Source organism: Dendronephthya gigantea, unplaced genomic scaffold, assembly GCF_004324835.1.
Source record: "Dendronephthya gigantea isolate DGI-Jeju-01 unplaced genomic scaffold, DenGig_1.0 000026F, whole genome shotgun sequence".
In the NCBI taxonomy this organism is placed as follows: domain Eukaryota; kingdom Metazoa; phylum Cnidaria; class Anthozoa; order Malacalcyonacea; family Nephtheidae; genus Dendronephthya; species Dendronephthya gigantea.
In genome coordinates this window covers 1,607,022-1,628,235 of record NW_021163036.1, presented here as the reverse complement: position 1 = coordinate 1,628,235, position 21,214 = coordinate 1,607,022, and the positions used below count along the sequence as shown (strand labels likewise).

At 39.6% G+C, this 21,214-nt stretch overlaps 1 protein-coding gene across 4 annotated transcripts; it reads right to left on the bottom strand.

Annotated features, from left to right (window-relative positions):
- Positions 1–479: 479 nt before the first annotated feature.
- LOC114523124 (xanthine dehydrogenase/oxidase-like) lies at positions 480–21,167 on the bottom strand. 4 transcript variants are annotated; one of them, XM_028543972.1, is made up of 41 exons: positions 21,024–21,167; positions 19,812–19,963; positions 19,319–19,422; positions 19,169–19,230; positions 18,920–19,018; positions 18,746–18,822; positions 18,611–18,675; positions 18,187–18,373; positions 17,332–17,405; positions 17,139–17,258; positions 17,033–17,056; positions 16,412–16,514; positions 13,665–13,732; positions 13,475–13,552; positions 13,063–13,167; positions 12,871–12,937; positions 12,326–12,426; positions 12,081–12,239; positions 11,823–11,903; positions 11,599–11,640; positions 11,365–11,509; positions 10,879–11,028; positions 10,631–10,710; positions 10,431–10,540; positions 9,870–9,974; positions 9,537–9,615; positions 9,293–9,407; positions 9,109–9,189; positions 8,521–8,630; positions 8,400–8,454; positions 8,251–8,309; positions 7,642–7,803; positions 7,383–7,473; positions 7,228–7,271; positions 6,979–7,112; positions 6,323–6,454; positions 5,932–6,055; positions 4,298–4,394; positions 2,892–3,844; positions 813–902; positions 480–603 (listed from the first exon to the last, which is right to left on the bottom strand). In XM_028543972.1, exons 1-39 carry the CDS (start codon positions 21,041–21,043, stop codon positions 3,666–3,668), a joined length of 3,840 nt encoding a protein of 1,279 aa, XP_028399773.1. In that variant the 5' UTR covers positions 21,044–21,167; the 3' UTR covers positions 480–603; positions 813–902; positions 2,892–3,665. The 4 variants fall into 4 exon arrangements, with proteins under 4 accessions (XP_028399773.1, XP_028399776.1, XP_028399774.1 ...); XM_028543975.1 differs by lacking the exon at positions 21,024–21,167 and adding an exon at positions 20,072–20,266; XM_028543973.1 differs by lacking the exons at positions 480–603; positions 813–902 and adding an exon at positions 2,204–2,220.
- Positions 21,168–21,214: the final 47 nt, after the last annotated feature.

The window sequence follows — 21,214 nt, the reverse complement described above, 5'->3', positions numbered from 1 at the left end:
ATTTCATATTGTATATGGTTTTCTGTTATTTCTGGCCGACAATTAGCAGAAGGCACACAAACATCAAAGTAAAATACTTAACTTTGACCAGACAGCACAACAATCTTGCTCAGAAAGGTCCGCGAACGGTCCACGTGTATGGGATCGCCATTTTGAATTCGGCGGCCGGGCGAGTCTTGAACTGATTTCTATTTTCTATTTCAACTGTTCTCTTGACGTTCGTCTTGATAACTGGCTGTTGAGATAAACGTTAATGACAAAATGTTCAGTTCTGCTTCAGTCTATAGGTGCGGAAGTTGCTCATGACATAAATTTTCAGTAAAAAATTATCATCATTGCAGGCAGAATTAAGCTCGAAACTTTAGATAACCTTGTACGCAGAATATTTCATATTGTATATGGTTTTTGTTATTTCTGGCCAACAATTAGCAGAAGGCACACAAACATCAAAGTAAAATACTTAACTTTGACCAGACAGCACAACAATCTTGCTCAGAAAGGTCCGCGAACGGTCCACGTGGATGGTTTTCTTTGGCATCGCCATTTTGAATTTGGCCGGGCGAGTCTTCACCTTCATCTTGACAACTAGCTGTTCAGATAAACCTATATACAACGAAAAAAAGGGTTCGGCTCAGCTACACTGTACTCCTTAAGGAAGGCCTACGGCCTTCCCGTAGATTAGTGTAAAGGCCTACAAGTGGGAACTAGTCAACTAGCAGCGTGCGGGGGACCAAAACGCTCTAGGCAAACGGTCCCCCTACTGGGGTCGGACAAAGCAACCGCAGATTACGCATATAATCGCCGGAACCCACCTTTTAGTCAACGGCGAACTCCTTCTTCCTCGAACAATCTTCAATCTTGCTGAGCTTCGATCTTGCTGTCCACCTTCGATCGCCACCAATCTAAAGAAATTTTTTTTTAACGTTGAGATTAGTTTTATAGGCGATAATTACCATGTGATCTTAGCAGATCACGTGGTATGATAATGTACGACAACATGCCGATCAACTCCGAACATCATCGTGAGCGATGTTACTATAAACGAATCGCTAAAAGCCTAGAAAAAAGTTGTCTTTTGAATTGTTGCTGTGTGCCGAATTCTTTGTATTTCTGATGTCAAACAATCCTGTACTTTTTGGTATCATAAATATAAGCTCCTTTGTTTTGGAGACATACAACAGTTTTTTTTATATTTTAGCCAAAACATATAGCAGCAATTACAGATTCACTAAGTTCATATTCATCTTGATTCACAAATTTTTAAAGGACTTGAATCGATTCCATGCGGTCTACAATAGCTGGGCGAACGTCTTACACCTAAAGTCAGTCAAAGATTGTTGTATCTCAATTCTTTAGCTTCAGTGATAAACAACATGAAGAAAAACATCACTTAATCACAGAAAACAACACAGATCAGTATACCATAAGAAACATTAAAAGGCCTTTATGATCTGTTATAATAATTACCTTGGCAAACATTTTGCAAGAAAACTCTCACAAAGTCCAGTTAGCTGATAACAATAAATGACATCGTTGGCAGTTCCTTGGCTAGCAATAATAGAACAAAATGATTAGGACTCCATATTCTGGATGGCGTTGGCCTTGCAACCACCCTTTACCATTTTGGTCAATTTTGACGACTTTTTGAACTGTTCAAAAACTGTCTTAAAATGCTAAAAATGGCTTCCTAAGACTAATATCTTTCATTTTAGAGCACATTTGGTTAGTTTTTGGAACATTGAAAAAGTCCTCAATTAGCCTTTGTCGCGATGACGTTTTTGGGGTACTTTCAATTTTCTCAAATGTGTTTAAAACATTATAGCGACATGAAACGGAATTTCTTTAGATTCAACAGACCATTTGAAAAATAACTCCAGCCTAAAATTTAAGATAGTCGCCGTTACGAAGTTATACACTCACGGGTTTTTTTAAAAAGTACCCCAAAAATGACGGCATATTCGTCATCGTGAGAAAGGCTAATTTTGCCTTCAAGTATAGCTTTACCATTTTGATCAATTTTGCCCACTTTTTCATTGTTCCCAAAACCAACCAAATGTGCTCTAAAATGAAAGATATTAGTCTTAGGAAGCTATTTTTAGCATTTTAAGATAGTTTTTGAACAGTTCAAAAAGTGGTCAAAATTGACCAAAGGGGTAAGCCTTACCATTTTGGCCAATTTTGACCACTTTTTGATTCTTCTAAAAACCAACCAAATATGCTCTAAAAATAAAAGATATTAGTCTTAGGAAGCCATTTTTAGCATTTTAAGACAGTTTTTGAACAGTTCAAAAAGTGGTAAAAATTGACCAAAGGGGTAAGCCTTACCATTTTGGTCAATTTTGACGACTTTTTCATTATTCCAAAAACCAACCAAATATGATCTAAAATGAAAGATATTAGTCTTAGGAAGCAATTTTTAGGATTTTAAGACAGTTTTTGAAAAGTTGAAAAAATCGTCAAATTTGACCAAAATGGTAAGGGGTAAGCCTTACCATTTTGGTCAAAATTGACGACTTTTTGAATGTTCCAAAAAGCAACCAAATATGCTCAAAAACCAAAAGGATTAATCTTAGGAAGCCATTTTTAGCATGTTAACACAGTTTTAAAAAGTTTTGAAACGATGTCAATTTTCACAAAAATGGTAAGGGGTAAGGCTTACTATTTTGGCAAAATTGACGACTTTTTCAATGTTCCAAAAAGGAACGAAATATGCTCAAAAACCAAAGAGATTAATCTAAGGAAGCCATTTTTAGCATTTTAACACAGTTCTAAAAGTTTTGAAAAGTCGTTAATTTTGGTAAAATGGTAAGGGGTATTGGTATTGTATATTGTTTTGTATTTTTTCTGACCAAACGGTTAGGAGAAGGCACATAAACAGTAAAGTAAAATACCTAATTTTGACCAGACAGCGCTACAATCTTCCTCAGAAAGGTCCGCAAAGTCCAGGTGGATGATTTTCATGGCATCGTCATTTTGAATTTCGCCGACCGAGGCTTTAACTGATTTTTGTTATCTTTTCTCTTGACGTTCATCTTGATAACAGGCCTTCAAGGTGAACCTAACGACAAAATGTTCAATTCTGCATCGGTCTGGGCGCGGAAGTTGCTTATGACATAACTGATTCTCAGTGAAAAATGATCATCATTGGCATTGCAGGCAGAATTAGAGCTGGAAACTTTTGATAACCTTGTGGGCAGAGTATTTTATATTGTATACGGTTTTTTGTTATTTCTGACCAAACGACCAGCAGAAGGCAGACAAACAGTAAAGTAAAATACTTCACTTTGACCAGACATCGCAACAATCTTGCCCAGAAAGGTCCGCGAACGGTCCACGTGAATGGTTTTCATCGGCATCGCCATTTTGAATTTGGCTGAGCGAGTAGTCTTCACGTTCATCTTTACGAGATTTGTCAGCATGCATGTTAACATATTTTTAAGAAAATTTCCAAAAGTCGCCAATTTCAGCCATTTTCGCGAAAATTGGCCGAGGTAGGCCTATACAATCAATACATCAGATATACAGCCTGGGAAGAATGAAAAGATCGAAAGATTTATTTGATTAATTAATAGCTAACAATTAACTGGTTAATATAACTCTTTTAACAATTTTCAGACAGCAACATGAGACACATGTAGATATATTTGGCATATACGGCAAGGCCATTAAAACAAAAATTGGTCAGATTTGACCAAGCATTTTAGCTGTACAGCTTCAACTGTCGCCGGACCATCCAAGGCAAAATATTCTTTGTCCTGTCCAGTCTCCTCGCGGGCATGGTAGATAGCATCTTGTACAGCAAACAGGCAAGAACACGACATACACTGAGGTGGTTCTCCGACCACTGTAAAATATGAAATGTTCACTATAATAATTCTCCAGTCTTAAAATAGCTCAACAATTGGCACAATGGACTTCTGAAGGATGAACTGAAAGAGCTATGCAATAAGGGATGATCCTTACTGGAGCTGTAGGAAGAACAGTTTAGAACTGATAGAGCTAACCAGTATAAATAAAGTTAGTTTAGTTTAGGTTTCCTCCTGTAGTAGCACTGGATCAATAAGAGATGATCCTTACTGGGTCTCAAGGAAGAACAGTTTAGAACTGATAGAGTTATCCAGTATAAATAAAGTTAGTTTAGTTTAGGTTTCCTCTTGTAATAACACTGGATCAATAAGGGATGTTCCTTACTGGAGCTCTAGAAAGAACAGTTTAGAACTGATAGAGGTATCCAGTATAAATAAAGTTAAGCTTTCTTCCTGTAGTAACACTGGATGATTTTTAAGCGTAAGGTTACCTTTTGAGCGAAGAACTCCTAATGGATTAGGAGCGTCTTTGAGAAGAGACACCCGGAAATCAACAGGAATGTCCTTAGAAAACGGTGGATGGTAATCCTGAAAAAACAAACAAAAAAAACTTTAGTACTCTTTGTGGACACTGCTTTACAAAACCCTCTGTACCATGAAGTATTCCAAGGTACATGTAGCTAGGAATCTCGCCGTTTCACGTCGAGAAAAATTACTCCGAACCTAAAAGAGGATTTTTCTGAGCGTGTAAAAATATCTGAAGAGCTGGGTTATGGAGCTCTTCCGACATGAATTTTGGTGTATTTTCGATTGACAAAGAAAGACAGTATGGTGTTTGATCATTGATTATGGAGCACTTCCGACTGGAATTTTGGAGTATTTTCAATGGTGAGTTAAAGGCAAGATGCAAACATTTTTCCAGAGCAAGCAATTTGAACTTCTTTGGAACGATGCAGATGTTATTCATCGTGGGTTATGGAGCTCTTCCGACATGAATTTTGGTGTATTTTCGATTGACAAAGAAAGGCAGTATGGTGTTTGATCATTGATTATGGAGCACTTCCGACTGGAATTTTGGAGTATTTTCAATGGTGAGTTAAAGGCAAGATGCAAACATTTTTCCAGAGCAAGCAATTTGAACTTCTTTGGAACGATGCAGACGTTATTCATCATGGGTTATGGAGCTCTTCCGACATGAATTTTGGTGTACTTTCGATTGACAAAGAAAGGCAGTATGGTGTTTGATCATTGATTATGGAGCACTTCCGACTGGAATTTTGGAGTATTTTCAATGGTGAGTTAAAGGCAAGATGCAAACATTTTTCCAGAGCAAGCAATTTGAACTTCTTTGGAACGATGCAGATGTTATTCATCGTGGGTTATGGAGCTCTTCCGACATGAATTTTGGTGTATTTTCGATTGACAAAGAAAGACAGTATGGTGTTTGATCATTGATTATGGAGCACTTCCGACTGGAATTTTGGAGTATTTTCAATGGTGAGTTAAAGGCAAGATGCAAACATTTTTCCAGAGCAAGCAATTTGAACTTCCTTGGAACGATGCAAAAGTTATTCATCATGGGTTATGGAGCTCTTTCGTCAAGAATTTTGGTGTATTTTCGATTGACAAAGAAAGGGAGTATCGTGTTTGATCATTGATTATGGAGCACTTCCGACTGGAATTTTGGAGTATTTTCAATGGTGAGTTAAAGGCAAGATGCAAACATTTTTCCAGAGCAAGCAATTTGAACTTCTTTGGAACGACGCAGATGTTATTCATCGTGGGTTATGGAGCTCTTCCGACATGAATTTTGGTGTATTTTCGATTGACAAAGAAAGGCAGTATGGTGTTTGGTCATTGATTATGGAGCACTTCCGACTGGAATTTTGGAGTATTTTCAATGGTGAGTTAAAGGCAAGATGCCAACATTTTTCAAGATGCCAACATTCATCATGGGTTATGGCGCTTTTCCGACATGAATTTTGGTGTATTTTCGATTGACAAAGAAAGGCAGTAATATTTGACTTGCAATGTATTGTCTTAAATCGTCTCAGACCAATTTTCAACAACGAAAATGGTCTGGACGAATCGTTACATAAATTTCTTTGATAACCTCAATACCTACCCAAGTCCCTGAGGTCAGTTCAAGTCCAGTATTGGGATCATAAACTGCTTTTTCAATCAGCCAGTTACCAAGACCCATGATAAATGCACCTTCAACCTGACCGACGTCAATCTCTGGATTCATACTGTACCATAAAATATAAAAAATACACACGTTTCACATCACTATATGATCTAAGAGTGGTTTCTAAGACTGTGAACGAACTTTGCACGCAATTACCATGAATCTAACTTGTATAAAACTATTTAACTACATTTTGCATAGTTAAATCCAAGTTAACTCAGAAATACACGCCAATTCTGTCCTTAACTACAGTTAAAAGTTAACTACAGTCTTTTATACAAGTGGCCCCTGTACAATTGTTCATTTGTGGATAGATTATTGGCCTTACCTTCTGCCACAGTCATAAAGGATATCAGATCTTAGTATCTCTGTTTCACCAGTAAGAACGTCGATCTCAGCCTCGGTGCACGTGGTCCCATAGCTCATGTAGTTGAACTGGTGACTCTTTTGTGGAAACACCCTGCAACAATTACAGTTTATCGGGATGGTGAAACTACCACTCACTTGATATTGTTGATCCAATGTTACTATAGGAGGAAACTTAAACTAAACTAACTTTATTTATACTGGATAGCTTTATCAGTTCTAAACTGTTCTTCCTAGAGGTCCAGTAATGATCATCTCTTATTGATCCAGTGTTACTACAGGAAGAAACCTAAACTAAACTAACTTTATTTATACTGGATAGCTCTATCACTTCTAAACTGTTCTTTCTAGAGGTCCAGTAATGATCATCTCTTATTGATCCAGTGTTACTACAGGAGGAAACCTAAACTAAACTAACTTTATTTATACTGGATAGCTCTATCAGTTCTAAACTGTTCTTCCTAGAGGTCCAGTAAGGATCATCTCTTATCGATCCAGTGTTATTACAAGAGGAAACCTAAACTAAACTGACTTATACTGGATAGCTCTATCCGTTCTAAACTTCTCCATCTCTAATTGAACCTGCAAAGAGTCATCCTAAATTGGTTGAATACCCACATGTATTTTTCCGTTAGATCAACGCCCACTTCATAACACTTCTCGATAATGTCAACCCACGTTGCAGTACTTGGCATATCTTTCTCAACAGCTGTTATCCTCTCCTTAAGTGCAGTGCAACAATTTGCAACAGCCTAAAAACAAATGAAATACGAGTTCCTTAAAGTTAAATCTGTTTTGTCTCCTTCTAAATGCCCGTTTACCCATTGAGATTATTTGCTATGATTTTGAGAGCCGTTAACACATTACCTCGCTGCATAATTCACTGGTGATACTAGCCCATGACGGTGTACCTACAGGAAGGAAATATAATCATCATCCGGTTGATAGCGCTTCATTGATTCGTACAACCGGCTGCTAAATTCAAAGTTGCTCGATGTGTCGTTCTCAGGATTATTTCCTACCATTTGCGTTAATGAAGCTTGAAGCGGGTCTGACAGAGATTTGATCAACGTTCAGTCCGTGGCCAAGAATATACGCTGCTACCTGACAAACCTAAGAACCAAACGAGTTTTTCATTTTGTCATAAATTAACTTAGGATATCATTTTTATGGATGTGTGAAATAGATGATATTTCATACACAGCACTCTTGTCGGTAATGCTAATACCAGGCTTTTGTAAGAGATGAAGTGAGAATTAGGTACTGCACAAGCTGAGATACCTTCGTGTTTATTCCTTGGCCCATTTCCACGCCCCCGTGTGATATTGAGACTGTTCCATCTTTGCGATAAATGACGACGTAAGCAGTGAAACGACTGCCTACCCAGTCTACACCATACTTCAGTGGAACGAGACTTATGCCGCGTTTACGCCAGCGGTTTGCCTGGAGAAGAGGGTGAGGTGAATGAGAGAAGGGGATGGAGTATGGAGGGGTAGATTTGAGGGAGAAGATGTAAGGAGGGAATGGGAGGAGGGGATGGAGTATTGAGGAGGGGATTTGAGGGAGGAGATGTATGGAGCCAATATGAGGTGGGAGGAGGGGATAGAGTATTGAGGAGGGGATTTGAGGGAGGAGATGTATGGAGCCAATAGGAGGTGGGAGGAGGGGATAGAGTATTGAGGAGGGAATTTGAGGGACGAAATGTATGGAGCCAATAGGAGGTGGGAGGAGGGGATAGAGTATTGAGGAGGGAATTTGAGAGACGAGATGTATGGAGCGAATAGGAGGTGGGAGGAGGGGATGGAGTATTGAGGAGGGGATTTGAAGGAGGAGGTGGGGGAAATGAGAAAGAGATAGAAAAGTGTTACAATACGGAAAAATTGAACCTACTTTGTTGAACTCCACAATGGCAGCTTTTCTTTTATCAAATTCACTTGATACTTTCAGTTCTAGAGATATTCATCAAATATTAATTCAACTCGTTAATTTTGGCAGAAACTTTCAATCAGTAAAATAGGACAAATAGTTTCCATGCATACCTTGCCAAATTTTTGAAATACTGCAGTACGGAAGTGGCTGTTTGTAATAGGTGGTCTGAAAAAGAAGTAACTCGCGTCAAATAATTTGTATACGAACATCGTATAATGCTCAGAGCAATACCTGTCCTTGTTTGTAGAAATTAATCTGTCGTATTTCATCTGGACTTTTGTTTAGAACTTTGGCCACGTGATTCATTACTGTTTCAATGATAAATATTGCTGGTACTGATCCTGTAAACATAGTATATAATGTATCATACCTGAGAGTTTTGACTGCGTAATATGCCGTTCTCCGGGACAAGAATGCTTCAGCAGGCTTCCTCCAAACAACTAGATTTTTCCCTTTTACCTTTCAAGGGCCCAATGAGTGAAGGTAGTTGATTATGAAGGTCAATTCGAGTAAAGAAAGAGGGGGGTAAATACTCCGTTTCAAATTACTCTATTGCTGGGTTTTGAATCAGTGATTTGAGTGAAGGTCTGCCTGGAATGTTTAAGGGACGCTCAAGCTGCATGGAAACTAACGAGCAAGTGATTTGAAATCGCACACATTTGCTTTGGTAGCACGAAGCCACTGAAGTAGATACAGACAACAAACTACAAATTCATGGCGATTACTGTGTGAAGATTTCGAGTTGATTATATACGACATCACATGCAATTGGACATAAACAAGAAAGTAATAATAATAATGATAAAAAATACATTGTACCTGGTGAACGTGTAAAGGCGTTCGTCGCTGTGTTTGTCTTGCACGGTACAGCATGAAATTTCCAATTTTCACAATAATACGCTAAATGGAATTCGTGTTAATTCTTGCACTAAAATTCGAGCATCGAGGACAGTACTTTAAAACTGGCATAAAAAAAGAAAGATTAATACTGTTGTCAACGCACCATTGTCAAAGAAGACTGGCATGACTGAAAACGATTCCTCGGTTGTTGCACGACCACAAGCTGTATAGTAGGTCATATCGACCGCCTTCAATATCCCTTCTTCAGATACACCAACCTATAAAAAACGAGAATACGGCCATCAACATTTCTCGAGTACTACAACCTCATACCCCCGGGGCGTCATTTGGTAGCTCCATGATCCATGCAGAATAGGATATTCTCAAAATATCGTGGTTGCTTTTACCTTGTACTGGGCAAGATAAGAAAATCTCTTTCCAACCATTTCCATGTTTGTTTTTAGCTTCATTCTTGTGCGGACCGGTCTACAAAGGAAAGTGAAATGTTCGTTTCAAAAACGTTCAGCACATGCTTCGTTAGTGGAATCACTGGGATGTAAAAAGGAGTAAAAAATCTAGAAGATTAGGTGTGAATCCATATGTTTTCAATTAAAAATAAAAAATTATGAATAGATGTTTTGAAATTAGGGATGCTTTGGCTGCAAACTGCAACACAATTTCGGGCGATGCTATAAAACTATGGCTAGCAACCTCTTAGTTAGCTTCAATATGAAAATCACCTGTTCATGATGTGAGCAGCCAATGCACACGCGCTTGAGTTGACCGCCTCACGAATAGCTTTCGCGCCATACGCACCACCACATCGCCTGCACGTCACGTGAATACTACAATAATTAAAATCCATGAATGCTTGTGAGAAACCTGACTGCAACGTGGTGATAATGTACATGTACGTGCATGTGCCTAACTGCCCCTATAGTGACTGGAGTATGATTCTTGTGATGTGCAGATGTTAGGCCAATATAAGAGATGGTCCTTACTCCAAGAACCTATAGTAAGAACAGTTTAGAACTGATAGAGCTATTCAGCTAGTATAAATAAAATTAGTTTAGTTTATTTTAGATTCCCTCCTGTAGTAACAGTGGATCAATAAGAGATGATCCTTACTGGGCCTCTAGGAAGAACAGTTGAGGACTGATAGAGTTATCCAGTATAAATAAAGCTAGTTTAGTTTAGGTTTCCTCCTGTAGTAACACTGGATCAATAAGAGATGATCCTTACTGGACCTCTAGGAAGAACAGTCTAGAACTGATAGAGATATCCAGTATAACTGAGAATACCTTTTCTCCGGCATTTTTAAGAATTGAGCAATAGCGGTTTGAGTATTTTCTGTGGACTGTGTCGAGGCATACACTTCCATCTCTTCCTCTCCAGGGATACAGAGACATGTCTAAAATGAAGGCAAATACGTTCATTGCTCTCATCTAAAGAGAGGTACATTTATGACCTGAAGAGATAGTAAGAGTGGGAAAATACAAACGTGTGTTTCCATGTGAAAATGATGTTGTGTTCCAAGTTTAATTTCCCCGTTTATGACATGCGCAGAAGATGCCATAGCTCCTACAAAATGATGAAGCAGAGTTGTAAAACTATCTCAAAGTTCCTTGTATTTGACATGAGTATTTTTAATTTCAAAAACCTATTGAGGCAATAAGATTTTCACTTATAGGGTGATTCTCTGGTCACCCTACAGTAGTGACTCTGTTTGTCATCTATGCTATTCCTTACCGTCAGGATCGCCGTAAACTTTGCTGAGAATTTGGTCCGAAAAAAACGACTTTGCTTTTATGGCATCCTCTTCAGTCACTATCGGCGGTTTACAATCTGAGTAAGTAATTTTCACCTTCTCTGCAGCCTCGTCTGCCAAGCTTTGGCTTTCTAGAATAGAAAGTTGTATCTCAAAGCAGGAAGTAAATCAAGTTTGTCAAGTTAAAATTCTACAATAAGCTGTCGTGGCTTGTGTCTGAACTACCTGAGAAAGATATCTCAAACGTGGTGGTCCAGTGTAGGTAGTATTCTACAATAAGCTGCCATGGTTTGTGTCTGAACAACCTGAGAAAGATATCTCAAACGTGGTGGTTCAGTGTAGGTAGTATTCTACAATAAGCTGTTGTGGTTTGTGTCTGAACTACCTGAGAAAGATATCTCAAACGTGGTGGTCCAGTGTAGGTAGTATTCTACAATAAGCTGTTGTAGTTTTCGACAATATCTCACCTGCAATAATCATTCCAACCCCCTCACCAGCATAGCCAACCTCGCTTTCACAGAACACCTTCTCTAGCGACGCAAAAGAACCAACAAAATTGTTAACGCCTGGGATGTCTTTTGCGTCTATATACTTCAGCACACCAGGAATGCTCTGAAAATGAAAAAAAAATTGATAACAGAAGAACTGCTACTAAAATGTGAAAATGTAAATATGGATTGTGTGCTGTTATATTTTCATACCAATGCCGCAGACGTGTCAACACTTGCAATTTTACAATTACCCTGAAACACAGATGAAAATTCAGAGCAAGTTCGTTTAAATATCTTAATTATAACTACAATTGCATGTTCATTCGTTCGTGGGAAAGTGAAGAACGTTTGAAATATAGTCTTCAGGAAACATGCCATATTTCTGTTCATCATATAAAGATTTAATAAAAGTGTGAATTTGATTGCTAGCCCACCTTGATCGCGGTAACAAACGCCCCGTACAGCTCTCCTGGCGTTTCAGGTATATCGCCTGTGTACTGTGCCTCGCCTGAGGCCTGGAAAAGAAAGAAGAAAACCGTCTTCATTAAAGACAGTGCTTAGTTATTCCGCACAAGATTCCACTACTTCCTTCAATCACATATACACAGTTGTCTACAATAGATAAAATATATAAGGCAAAGTGACAAACTATATCTTTTTCCTTGTGATCTAATTTGTAACTCATTCTTTACCTGTAATTTCGCAGACATCTTTGTCATCGGTTCCGTCAAGGGATAGTCGCTTGCTGTCGTGTCATAACTTTGTTGACCGGACGAGATTGCGCGTACATAGGGGACTGCAGCCGATCTAAACTTTTCACTAGCTTTATCACCAAGCAATGCAAGATAGAACTACAGTAGAAAGGAAAATATAAAATCGATCAGTCTCATTTAAACACTATTCATGATGGGGAATTTCTTTCGTTCTAAATTTTTACCTTGTAAAACAAACTAATGGCTAAGCTCTTGCGGTATTCCGTGCTGGCTGCAAGTGGGGACGCTTCTGGAACAATTTCCTTATCCAATGCACTCAAACAACCTTGAGAAAATAAACAGAAATAATTCTATTCGATTAAACTGAATAACTTTACACTAAACTTTTCACTAAATTTTAAATAGTTCTTCTCCAGTAAGGATCATCTCTTATTGATCCATCGATCTAGTGTTACTACAGGAGGAAACCTAAACTAAACTAACTTTATTTATACTGGATAGCTCTATTAGTTTTAAACTGTTCTTCCTAGAGATCCAGTAAGGATCATCTCTTATTGATCCAGTGTTACTACAGGAGGAAACCTAAACTAAACTATCCTTATTTATACTGGGTAGCTCTATTAGTTTTAAACTGTTCTTTCTAGAAGTCCAGTATAAGGATCATCTCTTATTGATCCAGTGTTACTACAGGAGGAAACCTAAACTAATTTTATTAACTACCAAACAATGCACAATTTATTCTTGTCTGTAATGTATCATATATTTATACCTTTTAGTGTAGCTAACTGGAGAAGATTTTTCCCGGAAAGATATTGCTCAGTTGCACTGGCGCGCATCTACAAAATGTTGCAAAGGTTGTTAACTCTGGACCAGGCTAGCGCCAGACTCGTTTTTATTCAAACGGTCAGAAAATGTAAATGTCAAAAGTTATTTCAAAGCAACGTAACCGTGTATCGCTTACCGGGGAAAGTTTAACTCCACCAAACACCAAGGTCGCTGCGCTCTTCACCGTGAGACTTGAGTCGATCGAGGCTCTAAACCCAGCATTCACATACGCATGCGCATTCTAAAATTACGGTAAACTAGCATAAAAAGCTTTACGAAACGTAAAATTCGCCATCACAACAAGAAATTAACAAACACCATTTTTGTATACGATATGAGTAAGAATAGAAAATGTTGTCCACGCACATTATAAATCCAGTTTGTCGGATCCAATTCTGACTTGTGGATTGTAGTCTGTTATTGCTAAAGTGGATTTGCGGCTCACATACATTGCAAGTCAATAGAATATACGAACATCCATCAGAAGTGAATTGGATCCGACTACATTGGCTCGAGTGAACACAACGTTACGATGAAATCAGTCATACCTGATGTCTTGGCATTATTTTAAATGTTCTGACAACCTCCTCTGCAGCAGAGAACGGTATATTGATGCTAATAATAACCTGGACGAAATAAAAATACATACTTTAAAAGCACAGGAGTTATTGTCATCATATTCTACAGTACTGTACTCAGGCTTCAAAATTTTCAATTAAGTTCGTAAGTGTACCGCACCTTGCTGTTCATATCAAGTGATAAAAAGTCCTCCATACTGTAAGATTGTGTTGAACTGTCAACAGAACCTACAATTCAAAATATTAAACTATTATGACCATGGTCGTATATTTGCCATTTTCCGGCGAATATGACCATGGTCGTATATTTGCCATTTTCCGGCGAATATATGACCATGGTCGTATATTTGCCATTTTCCGGCGAATATATGACCATGGTCGTATATTTGCCATTTTCCGGCGAATATATGACCATGGTCGTATATTTGCCATTTTCCGGCGAATATATGACCATGGTCGTATATTTGCCATTATCCGGCGAATATATGACCATGGTCGTATATTTGCCATTATCCGGCGAATACGACCATGGTCGAATTCGTCATTTTCCGGCGAACTCGACCATGGTCGAGTTAGTCGTTTTCCGGCGAACTCGACCATGGTCGAATTAGTCGTTTTCCGGCGAACTCGACCATGGTCGAGTTAGTCGTTTTCCGGCGAACTCGACCATGGTCGAGTTATTCGTTTTCCGGCGAACTCGACCATGGTCGAGTTAGTCGTTTTCCGGCGAACTCGACCATGGTCGAGTTAGTCGTTTTCCGGCGAACTCGACCATGGTCGAATTAGTCGTTTTCCGGCGAACTCGACCATGGTCGAATTAGTCGTTTTCCGGCGAACTCGACCATGGTCGAGTTAGTCGTTTTCCGGCGAACTCGACCATGGTCGAATTAGTCGTTTTCCGGCGAACTCGACCATGGTCGAGTTAGTCGTTTTCCGGCGAACTCGACCATGGTCGAGTTAGTCGTTTTCCGGCGAACTCGACCATGGTCGATTAGTCGTTTTCCGGCGAACTCGACCATGGTCGTTAGTCGTTTTCCGGCGAACTCGACCATGGTCGAGTTAGTCGTTTTCCGGCGAACTCGACCATGGTCGAGTTATTCGTTTTCCGGCGAACTCGACCATGGTCGAGTTAGTCGTTTTCCGGCGAACTCGACCATGGTCGAATTAGTCGTTTTCCGGCGAACTCGACCATGGTCGAATTAGTCGTTTTCCGGCGAACTCGACCATGGTCGAGTTAGTCGTTTTCCGGCGAACTCGACCATGGTCGAGTTATTCGTTTTCCGGCGAACTCGACCATGGTCGAGTTAGTCGTTTTCCGGCGAACTCGACCATGGTCGAGTTAGTCGTTTTCCGGCGAACTCGACCATGGTCGAATTAGTCGTTTTCCGGCGAACTCGACCATGGTCGAATTAGTCGTTTTCCGGCGAACTCGACCATGGTCGAGTTAGTCGTTTTCCGGCGAACTCGACCATGGTCGAATTAGTCGTTTTCCGGCGAACTCGACCATGGTCGAGTTACTCGTTTTCCGGCGAACTCGACCATGGTCGAGTTAGTCGTTTTCCGGCGAACTCGACCATGGTCGAATTAGTCGTTTTCCGGCGAACTGGACCATGGTCGAATTAGTCGTTTTCCGGCGAACTCGACCATGGTCGAGTTAGTCGTTTTCCGGCGAACTCGACCATGGTCGAGTTAGTCGTTTTCCGGCGAACTCGACCATGGTCGAATTAGTCGTTTTCCGGCGAACTCGACCATGGTCGAATTAGTCGTTTTCCGGCGAACTCGACCATGGTCGAGTTAGTCGTTTTCCGGCGAACTCGACCATGGTCGAATTAGTCGTTTTCCGGCGAACTCGACCATGGTCGAGTTACTCGTTTTCCGGCGAACTCGACCATGGTCGAGTTAGTCGTTTTCCGGCGAACTCGACCATGGTCGAATTAGTCGTTTTCCGGCGAACTGGACCATGGTCGAATTAGTCGTTTTCCGGCGAACTCGACCATGGTCGAGTTAGTCGTTTTCCGGCGAACTCGACCATGGTCGAGTTAGTCGTTTTCCGGCGAACTCGACCATGGTCGAGTTAGTCGTTTTCCGGCGAACTCGACCATGGTCGAGTTAGTCGTTTTCCGGCGAACTCGACCATGGTCGAGTTAGTCGTTTTCCGGCGAACTCGACCATGGTCGAATTAGTCGTTTTCCGGCGAACTCGACCATGGTCGAATTAGTCGTTTTCCGGCGAACTCGACCATGGTCGAGTTAGTCGTTTTCCGGCGAACTCGACCATGGTCGAGTTATTCGTTTTCCGGCGAACTCGACCATGGTCGAGTTAGTCGTTTTCCGGCGAACTCGACCATGGTCGAGTTAGTCGTTTTCCGGCGAACTCGACCATGGTCGAATTAGTCGTTTTCCGGCGAACTCGACCATGGTCGAATTAGTCGTTTTCCGGCGAACTCGACCATGGTCGAGTTAGTCGTTTTCCCGCGAACTCGACCATGGTCGAGTTAGTCGTTTTCCGGCGAACTCGACCATGGTCGAGTTAGTCGTTTTCCGGCGAACTCGACCATGGTCGAAGTAGTCGTTTTCCGGTGAACTCGACCATGGTCGAGTTAGTCGTTTTCCGGCGAACTCGACCATGGTCGAGTTAGTCGTTTTCCCGCGAACTCGACCATGGTCGAGTTAGTCGTTTTCCGGCGAACTCGACCATGGTCGAGTTAGTCGTTTTCCGGCGAACTCGACCATGGTCGAAGTAGTCGTTTTCCGGCGAACTCGACCATGGTCGAGTTAGTCGTTTTCCGGCGAACTCGACCATGGTCGAGTTGGTCGTTTTCCCGCGAACTCGACCATGGTCGAGTTAGTCGTTTTCCGGCGGACTCGACCATGGTCGAATATAAGCATGAAAGATTCTGTAACTCACCAATAAGCAAAGTAGCACCAACTGCAGACATTATTGTGAACATATCCGAGGGAAACTCTCGATGTTTGTGGAGTAACATGAGATTACCAGCCCAGCAGCCAACCTATAGATTGGAACGAAGTTTTTTGAGACTGTTCTGTCTTTTACATCTAAAACTACGATTATTTCAGCAGATGATTGATAACGTGCCACGAATGACAACATCGTTTCACAAAAGAAACATAAAATAGCCTGTTCTAATCAATGATGACTAGCACATCCAATACATGCAACAAACTTCATGAATGACCTCTGATGAGGACATCGCGTTAACCAGCGTTGCTTTTAACAGAAGCCGAACCAAATTACGGAGTTTACAGTGGCTTTAAGTTCAATTTCAACGAAAATTGGTAATCAAATTGAGCTCCATTACATCTTTTCACTTCAAACTTAAAAGAATCTGCATGCTTCGAAAGGATTTGTGAGAGACCACACTCTTACAGTGTCTCTGTTTTCGTAAAAAAAAGCTGTCCGAAAGAGCAAAAGTTCGAAATTGACTCAGGTATGAGTCTAGCTTCCAGCCCTTTGTTATAACCCTCAACAAAGAGAATAGGAATTATTCTAATCTCACTTTCTACTCACGTTTCTCACAGGTACATTGGCTATCTAAAGGCAAAAATCAATGAGATTAGACCAAGACCAAAAAGTTAATTCAAGAAATGTGATATACATGAGATCATAATCGAACCTTCTTGATATGAGTTGCAAGAACTTCGAATGACGTGGATTTCTTGGAATTATTTAACAATTCTCTGATTAGAATATTCAGTGGAACGGCAGCACCAAGTTCTAGAGCTGAATCAGTTGTCTAGAAATTAGGAATTAGATTTAATCAAAGACTGCAACTATCATAATTTATCAAGAAGCTTTTGCAAACATACTTTAACAGTGTTTAGATCAGGAATATCCGCAATGTGTACATAAACATCAAAATCACCGTCATTCTTGTATACTCCTGAAAAGGACAATTTTTATATTTTTATATTTTCAATCAGTTCTAAATTGTTCTTCCTAGAGGTCCAGTAAAGATCATCTCTTATTGATCCAGTGTTACTTACAGGAGGAAACCTAAACTAAACTAACTTTATTTATACTGGATAGCTCTATCAGTTTCAAACTATTCTTCCTAGAGGTCCAGTAAGGATCATCTCTTATTGATCCAGTGTTACTTACAGGAGGAAACCTAAACTAAACTAACTTTATTTATACTGGATAGCTCTATCAGTTCTAAACTGTTCTTCCTAGAGGTCCAGTAAGGATCATCTCTTATTATTGATCCAGTGTTACTACAGGAGGAAACCTAAACTAAACTAACTTTATTTATACTGGATAACTCTATCAGTTCTAAACTGTTCTTCCTAGAGGTCCAGTAAGGATAATCTCTTATTGATCCAGTGTTACTACAGGAGGAAACCTGAACTAAACTAACTTTATTTATACTGGATAACTCTATCAGTTCTAAATTGTTCTTCCTAGAGGTCCAGTAAGGATAATCTCTTATTGATCCAGTGTTACTACAGGAGGAAACCTGAACTAAACTAACTTTATTTATACTGGATAACTCTATCAGTTCTAAACTGTTCTTCCTAGAGGTCCAGTAAGGATCATCTCTTATTGATCTAGTGTTACTACAAGAGGAAACCTAAACTAAACTAACTTTATTTATACTGGATAGCTCTATAAGTTTTAAGCTGTTCTTCCTAAAGTTGCAGCAGGAATCATTACTGGGAATTCACCTTTTCCAGTGTTTCCTACAACAAGCCTTACAGACCCAGATTGTCCTTTCAGAATGCTGTAGAGTTCTGTGAGAGACGAAGGTTTATACCATTGTGGACCAGACGTCTCTCCCAAGCTGAAATAACACCCATGACAAGTTCTTGTTTCACCACAACAACCTCCTTTTCCAAGGCAACATTGCAACTCCTGAAAAACGTTGGATATTATGCTTGCGAGAGAGTGCACGGAATTCAATAGTTCAAGGTAAGTTCAATCAAACATTATATATTTTAACCCTGTTATATAAAATAGTTTATAAGAGTTTATTCCAGTCAAAATGACTGTCTAGGCTAAAGCTAAGGAGAGGAGGTGAATGCTCCAACGTGAGAGTGTGTCATTGGTCTGTGACCCTCTTTCCATAGGGAAATAAGTAGTGTAATGTACCTCAATATCAATAGGGTTCTCATCTTTTGCAAATGACTTCATAGCATCCAGAATGGGACGATAGCCTAAAAAATATTGCTGCTTAAGATGCAGGAAACTAACGTGACTGGTCAGATAATATTCCAGGAACATTACCGGTGCAACGGCAGAGGTTCCCATCAAAACCATCCTCTATCTCTTGTTTGGTTGGTTTGAGATTTTCCGAGAGCAAGCTATAAAGAAAACATGCAAAACTTTATACCAATTTGCTAAACTACACTTAGGATACTTGTTTAACACATTATATAACATCTTTGTCTCGAATCTTACCTGTACATATTCATGACCATTCCAGGAGTACAGTAACCACATTGACTGCCATTGTCGTTAGCAATACGTTCTTGAATTGCATGATAGCTATTGCGACTGCTGCAAAGTTTATCAAAATTTCTTTAATCATTCTAAACCTATTCCTCGAGGTCAAAGCCAAGGATATTGCCTATTGAGCTAGTGTTATCACGGGAGGTAACCTAAACTAAACTAACATGAAGTTTTCTCCTAATATTGCTCTTAATTTACCTGCCAATTCCTTCCGTTGTTGTGATCTTAAATCCATCCGCGGCAAATAGAGGGAATAGACACTATACATGCAAAATAAAAGAATGCACATACACATTCTTCATCAATTCTGAAGTGGATTCAGAAATTGGAAAAATATATTTAACATACACTGTTAACAGCAACTGTTTTATCTTTCTTTGTGACCAGGTCTTGTTTAGTTAATGCGACCACACATGAGCCACAACCACCCTCCTGACATGTCACCTTGGTTCCTAAACATACCATGTTATAAGATAGGATGAAATAAGTAAATGATTGAAGGCAACTTATGAGATGAATCACAAATATACCAACCAGCAGACTGACTGAAATATTAGCAGATCTGCAGTAGGGTAACCAAAATGATCAATATCCAGAAAGCTGACTAACCAACCTAGCTATTAATTTACTAGTGGATGTGACTATTAAGTCTATTAGACTAGCTAAGACTAGCTAAGTCTATTAGCTGGGTAACCATAGGTTATGTGGGTAGCTAACTGCCCAGTTGCCTGGCAATCCATATACCACCTGATCCATCAATAGACCTACTGATCAACTAACTAGCATACTATTAAAGTTCACTATCATATCTCTCCTTTCAAACGTAATGTATGACCATCACCTTTTAACCCAGGTTGAGATCTCAGCCAGTCGTTCAAAGATATCCTCGGATTGGTGTTTGAAATCGTATACTTCACCCCATTTACTTCAACATTTATCACGTTAACTGGCGCGTCTGCCATTATGGGATGATCAATAACAACGTAGTCCTCACTAAAATAAATCAGAAATAAGCCAGCGATTTAGCCACTTTGTCGCGATTGCTTTGCCAAGCTTGTTTGGGAAGATTATATCAAATTTGCGCTAAAGTAATGAACAGACCTGAAATGGTGGAAGACTATGGTCTGTATATAAGGTTTTCAGAATTCCTTTTGCAACTATAGTCTGCAGCTCTTTCACAATATATATGCAACTGAAGGTCTGTCCTTTATAATAGTCCTGATTTTAACGATTCAATGTTTTTATTTTTTAAGGATTTGCAAAAAAAAGACAGGGAATGTAACAAATATTCGCATGTTTTTGCCATAAGAATAACTCACGATATTAATTAATTAATTAATCACGACTAACATGATATTTAAGTGACGCGCAAACGTGTATTCAAGTAATTGCACTGATGAAGGTCCGGGTTAACGGACCGAAAGCTTTGCAGTATTTAATACTTACGTGGTGTACCTACAAGTTATTATAATTACTAAAGTCGCCATGCAATCATACAAGAAAATTATTAACTCACGATATGTTCCGAAGACTGGATAAATCGCGAACTGTCGGAAGCTATTACCACTGGCTTATTATTACTCTCCTCAAATCCTCGTTTTACCATAATATATAGGTTCTTTGTAAATAGTAAATAAACCACGGAGTTGAAATATTTTCAGGTCATTACAATATCGAAGAATTTTATTCACTACAATAAAATTTTATCAACAAAACTTCGACGTGGTAGTAGCACTCTCAAACCCTTGGTGGTGAAATGATTGGTATGTTCTTATAATTGACCCCTTGACGCAAATCTTAACTATATTATCCCTACGGAAATGCTTTTGTCCTGTGCAGACATCTCTCGCATCGCCTACTTTGTTTTAAAGGCGTCATGAATAATCTTTTTATGCTTTTTTCTCGGCAAGGCATAACCCGAAATATTTCCACCCGACGACGACGGGGTCAGACCAAACGCAGCACAAGTTATGACAAATGATATATCGAGTGAACTCAAATGATGCACATGTCCCAGAGCATGCATTTTGGTGTGCAAAAAGCAAAACTCTACCTGCACAAAAGATCATCCATAACATTGGTTTTCAGAACACTGCAGATTGCTACTGTTCTGATTTCCTAATCCCCACAGCGACCGCTAAACCAAACCAAACAGATTGCAAAATTCACAATCATAAACAGCTATGAATGCAAACAATAGTATGTCTGTATCAAATTTCCTAATCACATGGCACAAGGTGTCAA

Bases quoted from the DNA above. Each gene is read 5' to 3' on its own strand.
- LOC114523124 (XM_028543972.1), bottom strand. From the start codon at position 21,043: ATGGATGATCTTTTGTGCAG. The intron at 18,374-18,610 runs GTACATTACACT...AACGTTTTTCAG, and splicing joins AGAACCCTATTGATATTGAG to GAGTTGCAATGTTGCCTTGG. The intron at 13,553-13,664 runs GTGCGGTACACT...TATTTCGTCCAG, and splicing joins CACTTGATATGAACAGCAAG to GTTATTATTAGCATCAATAT.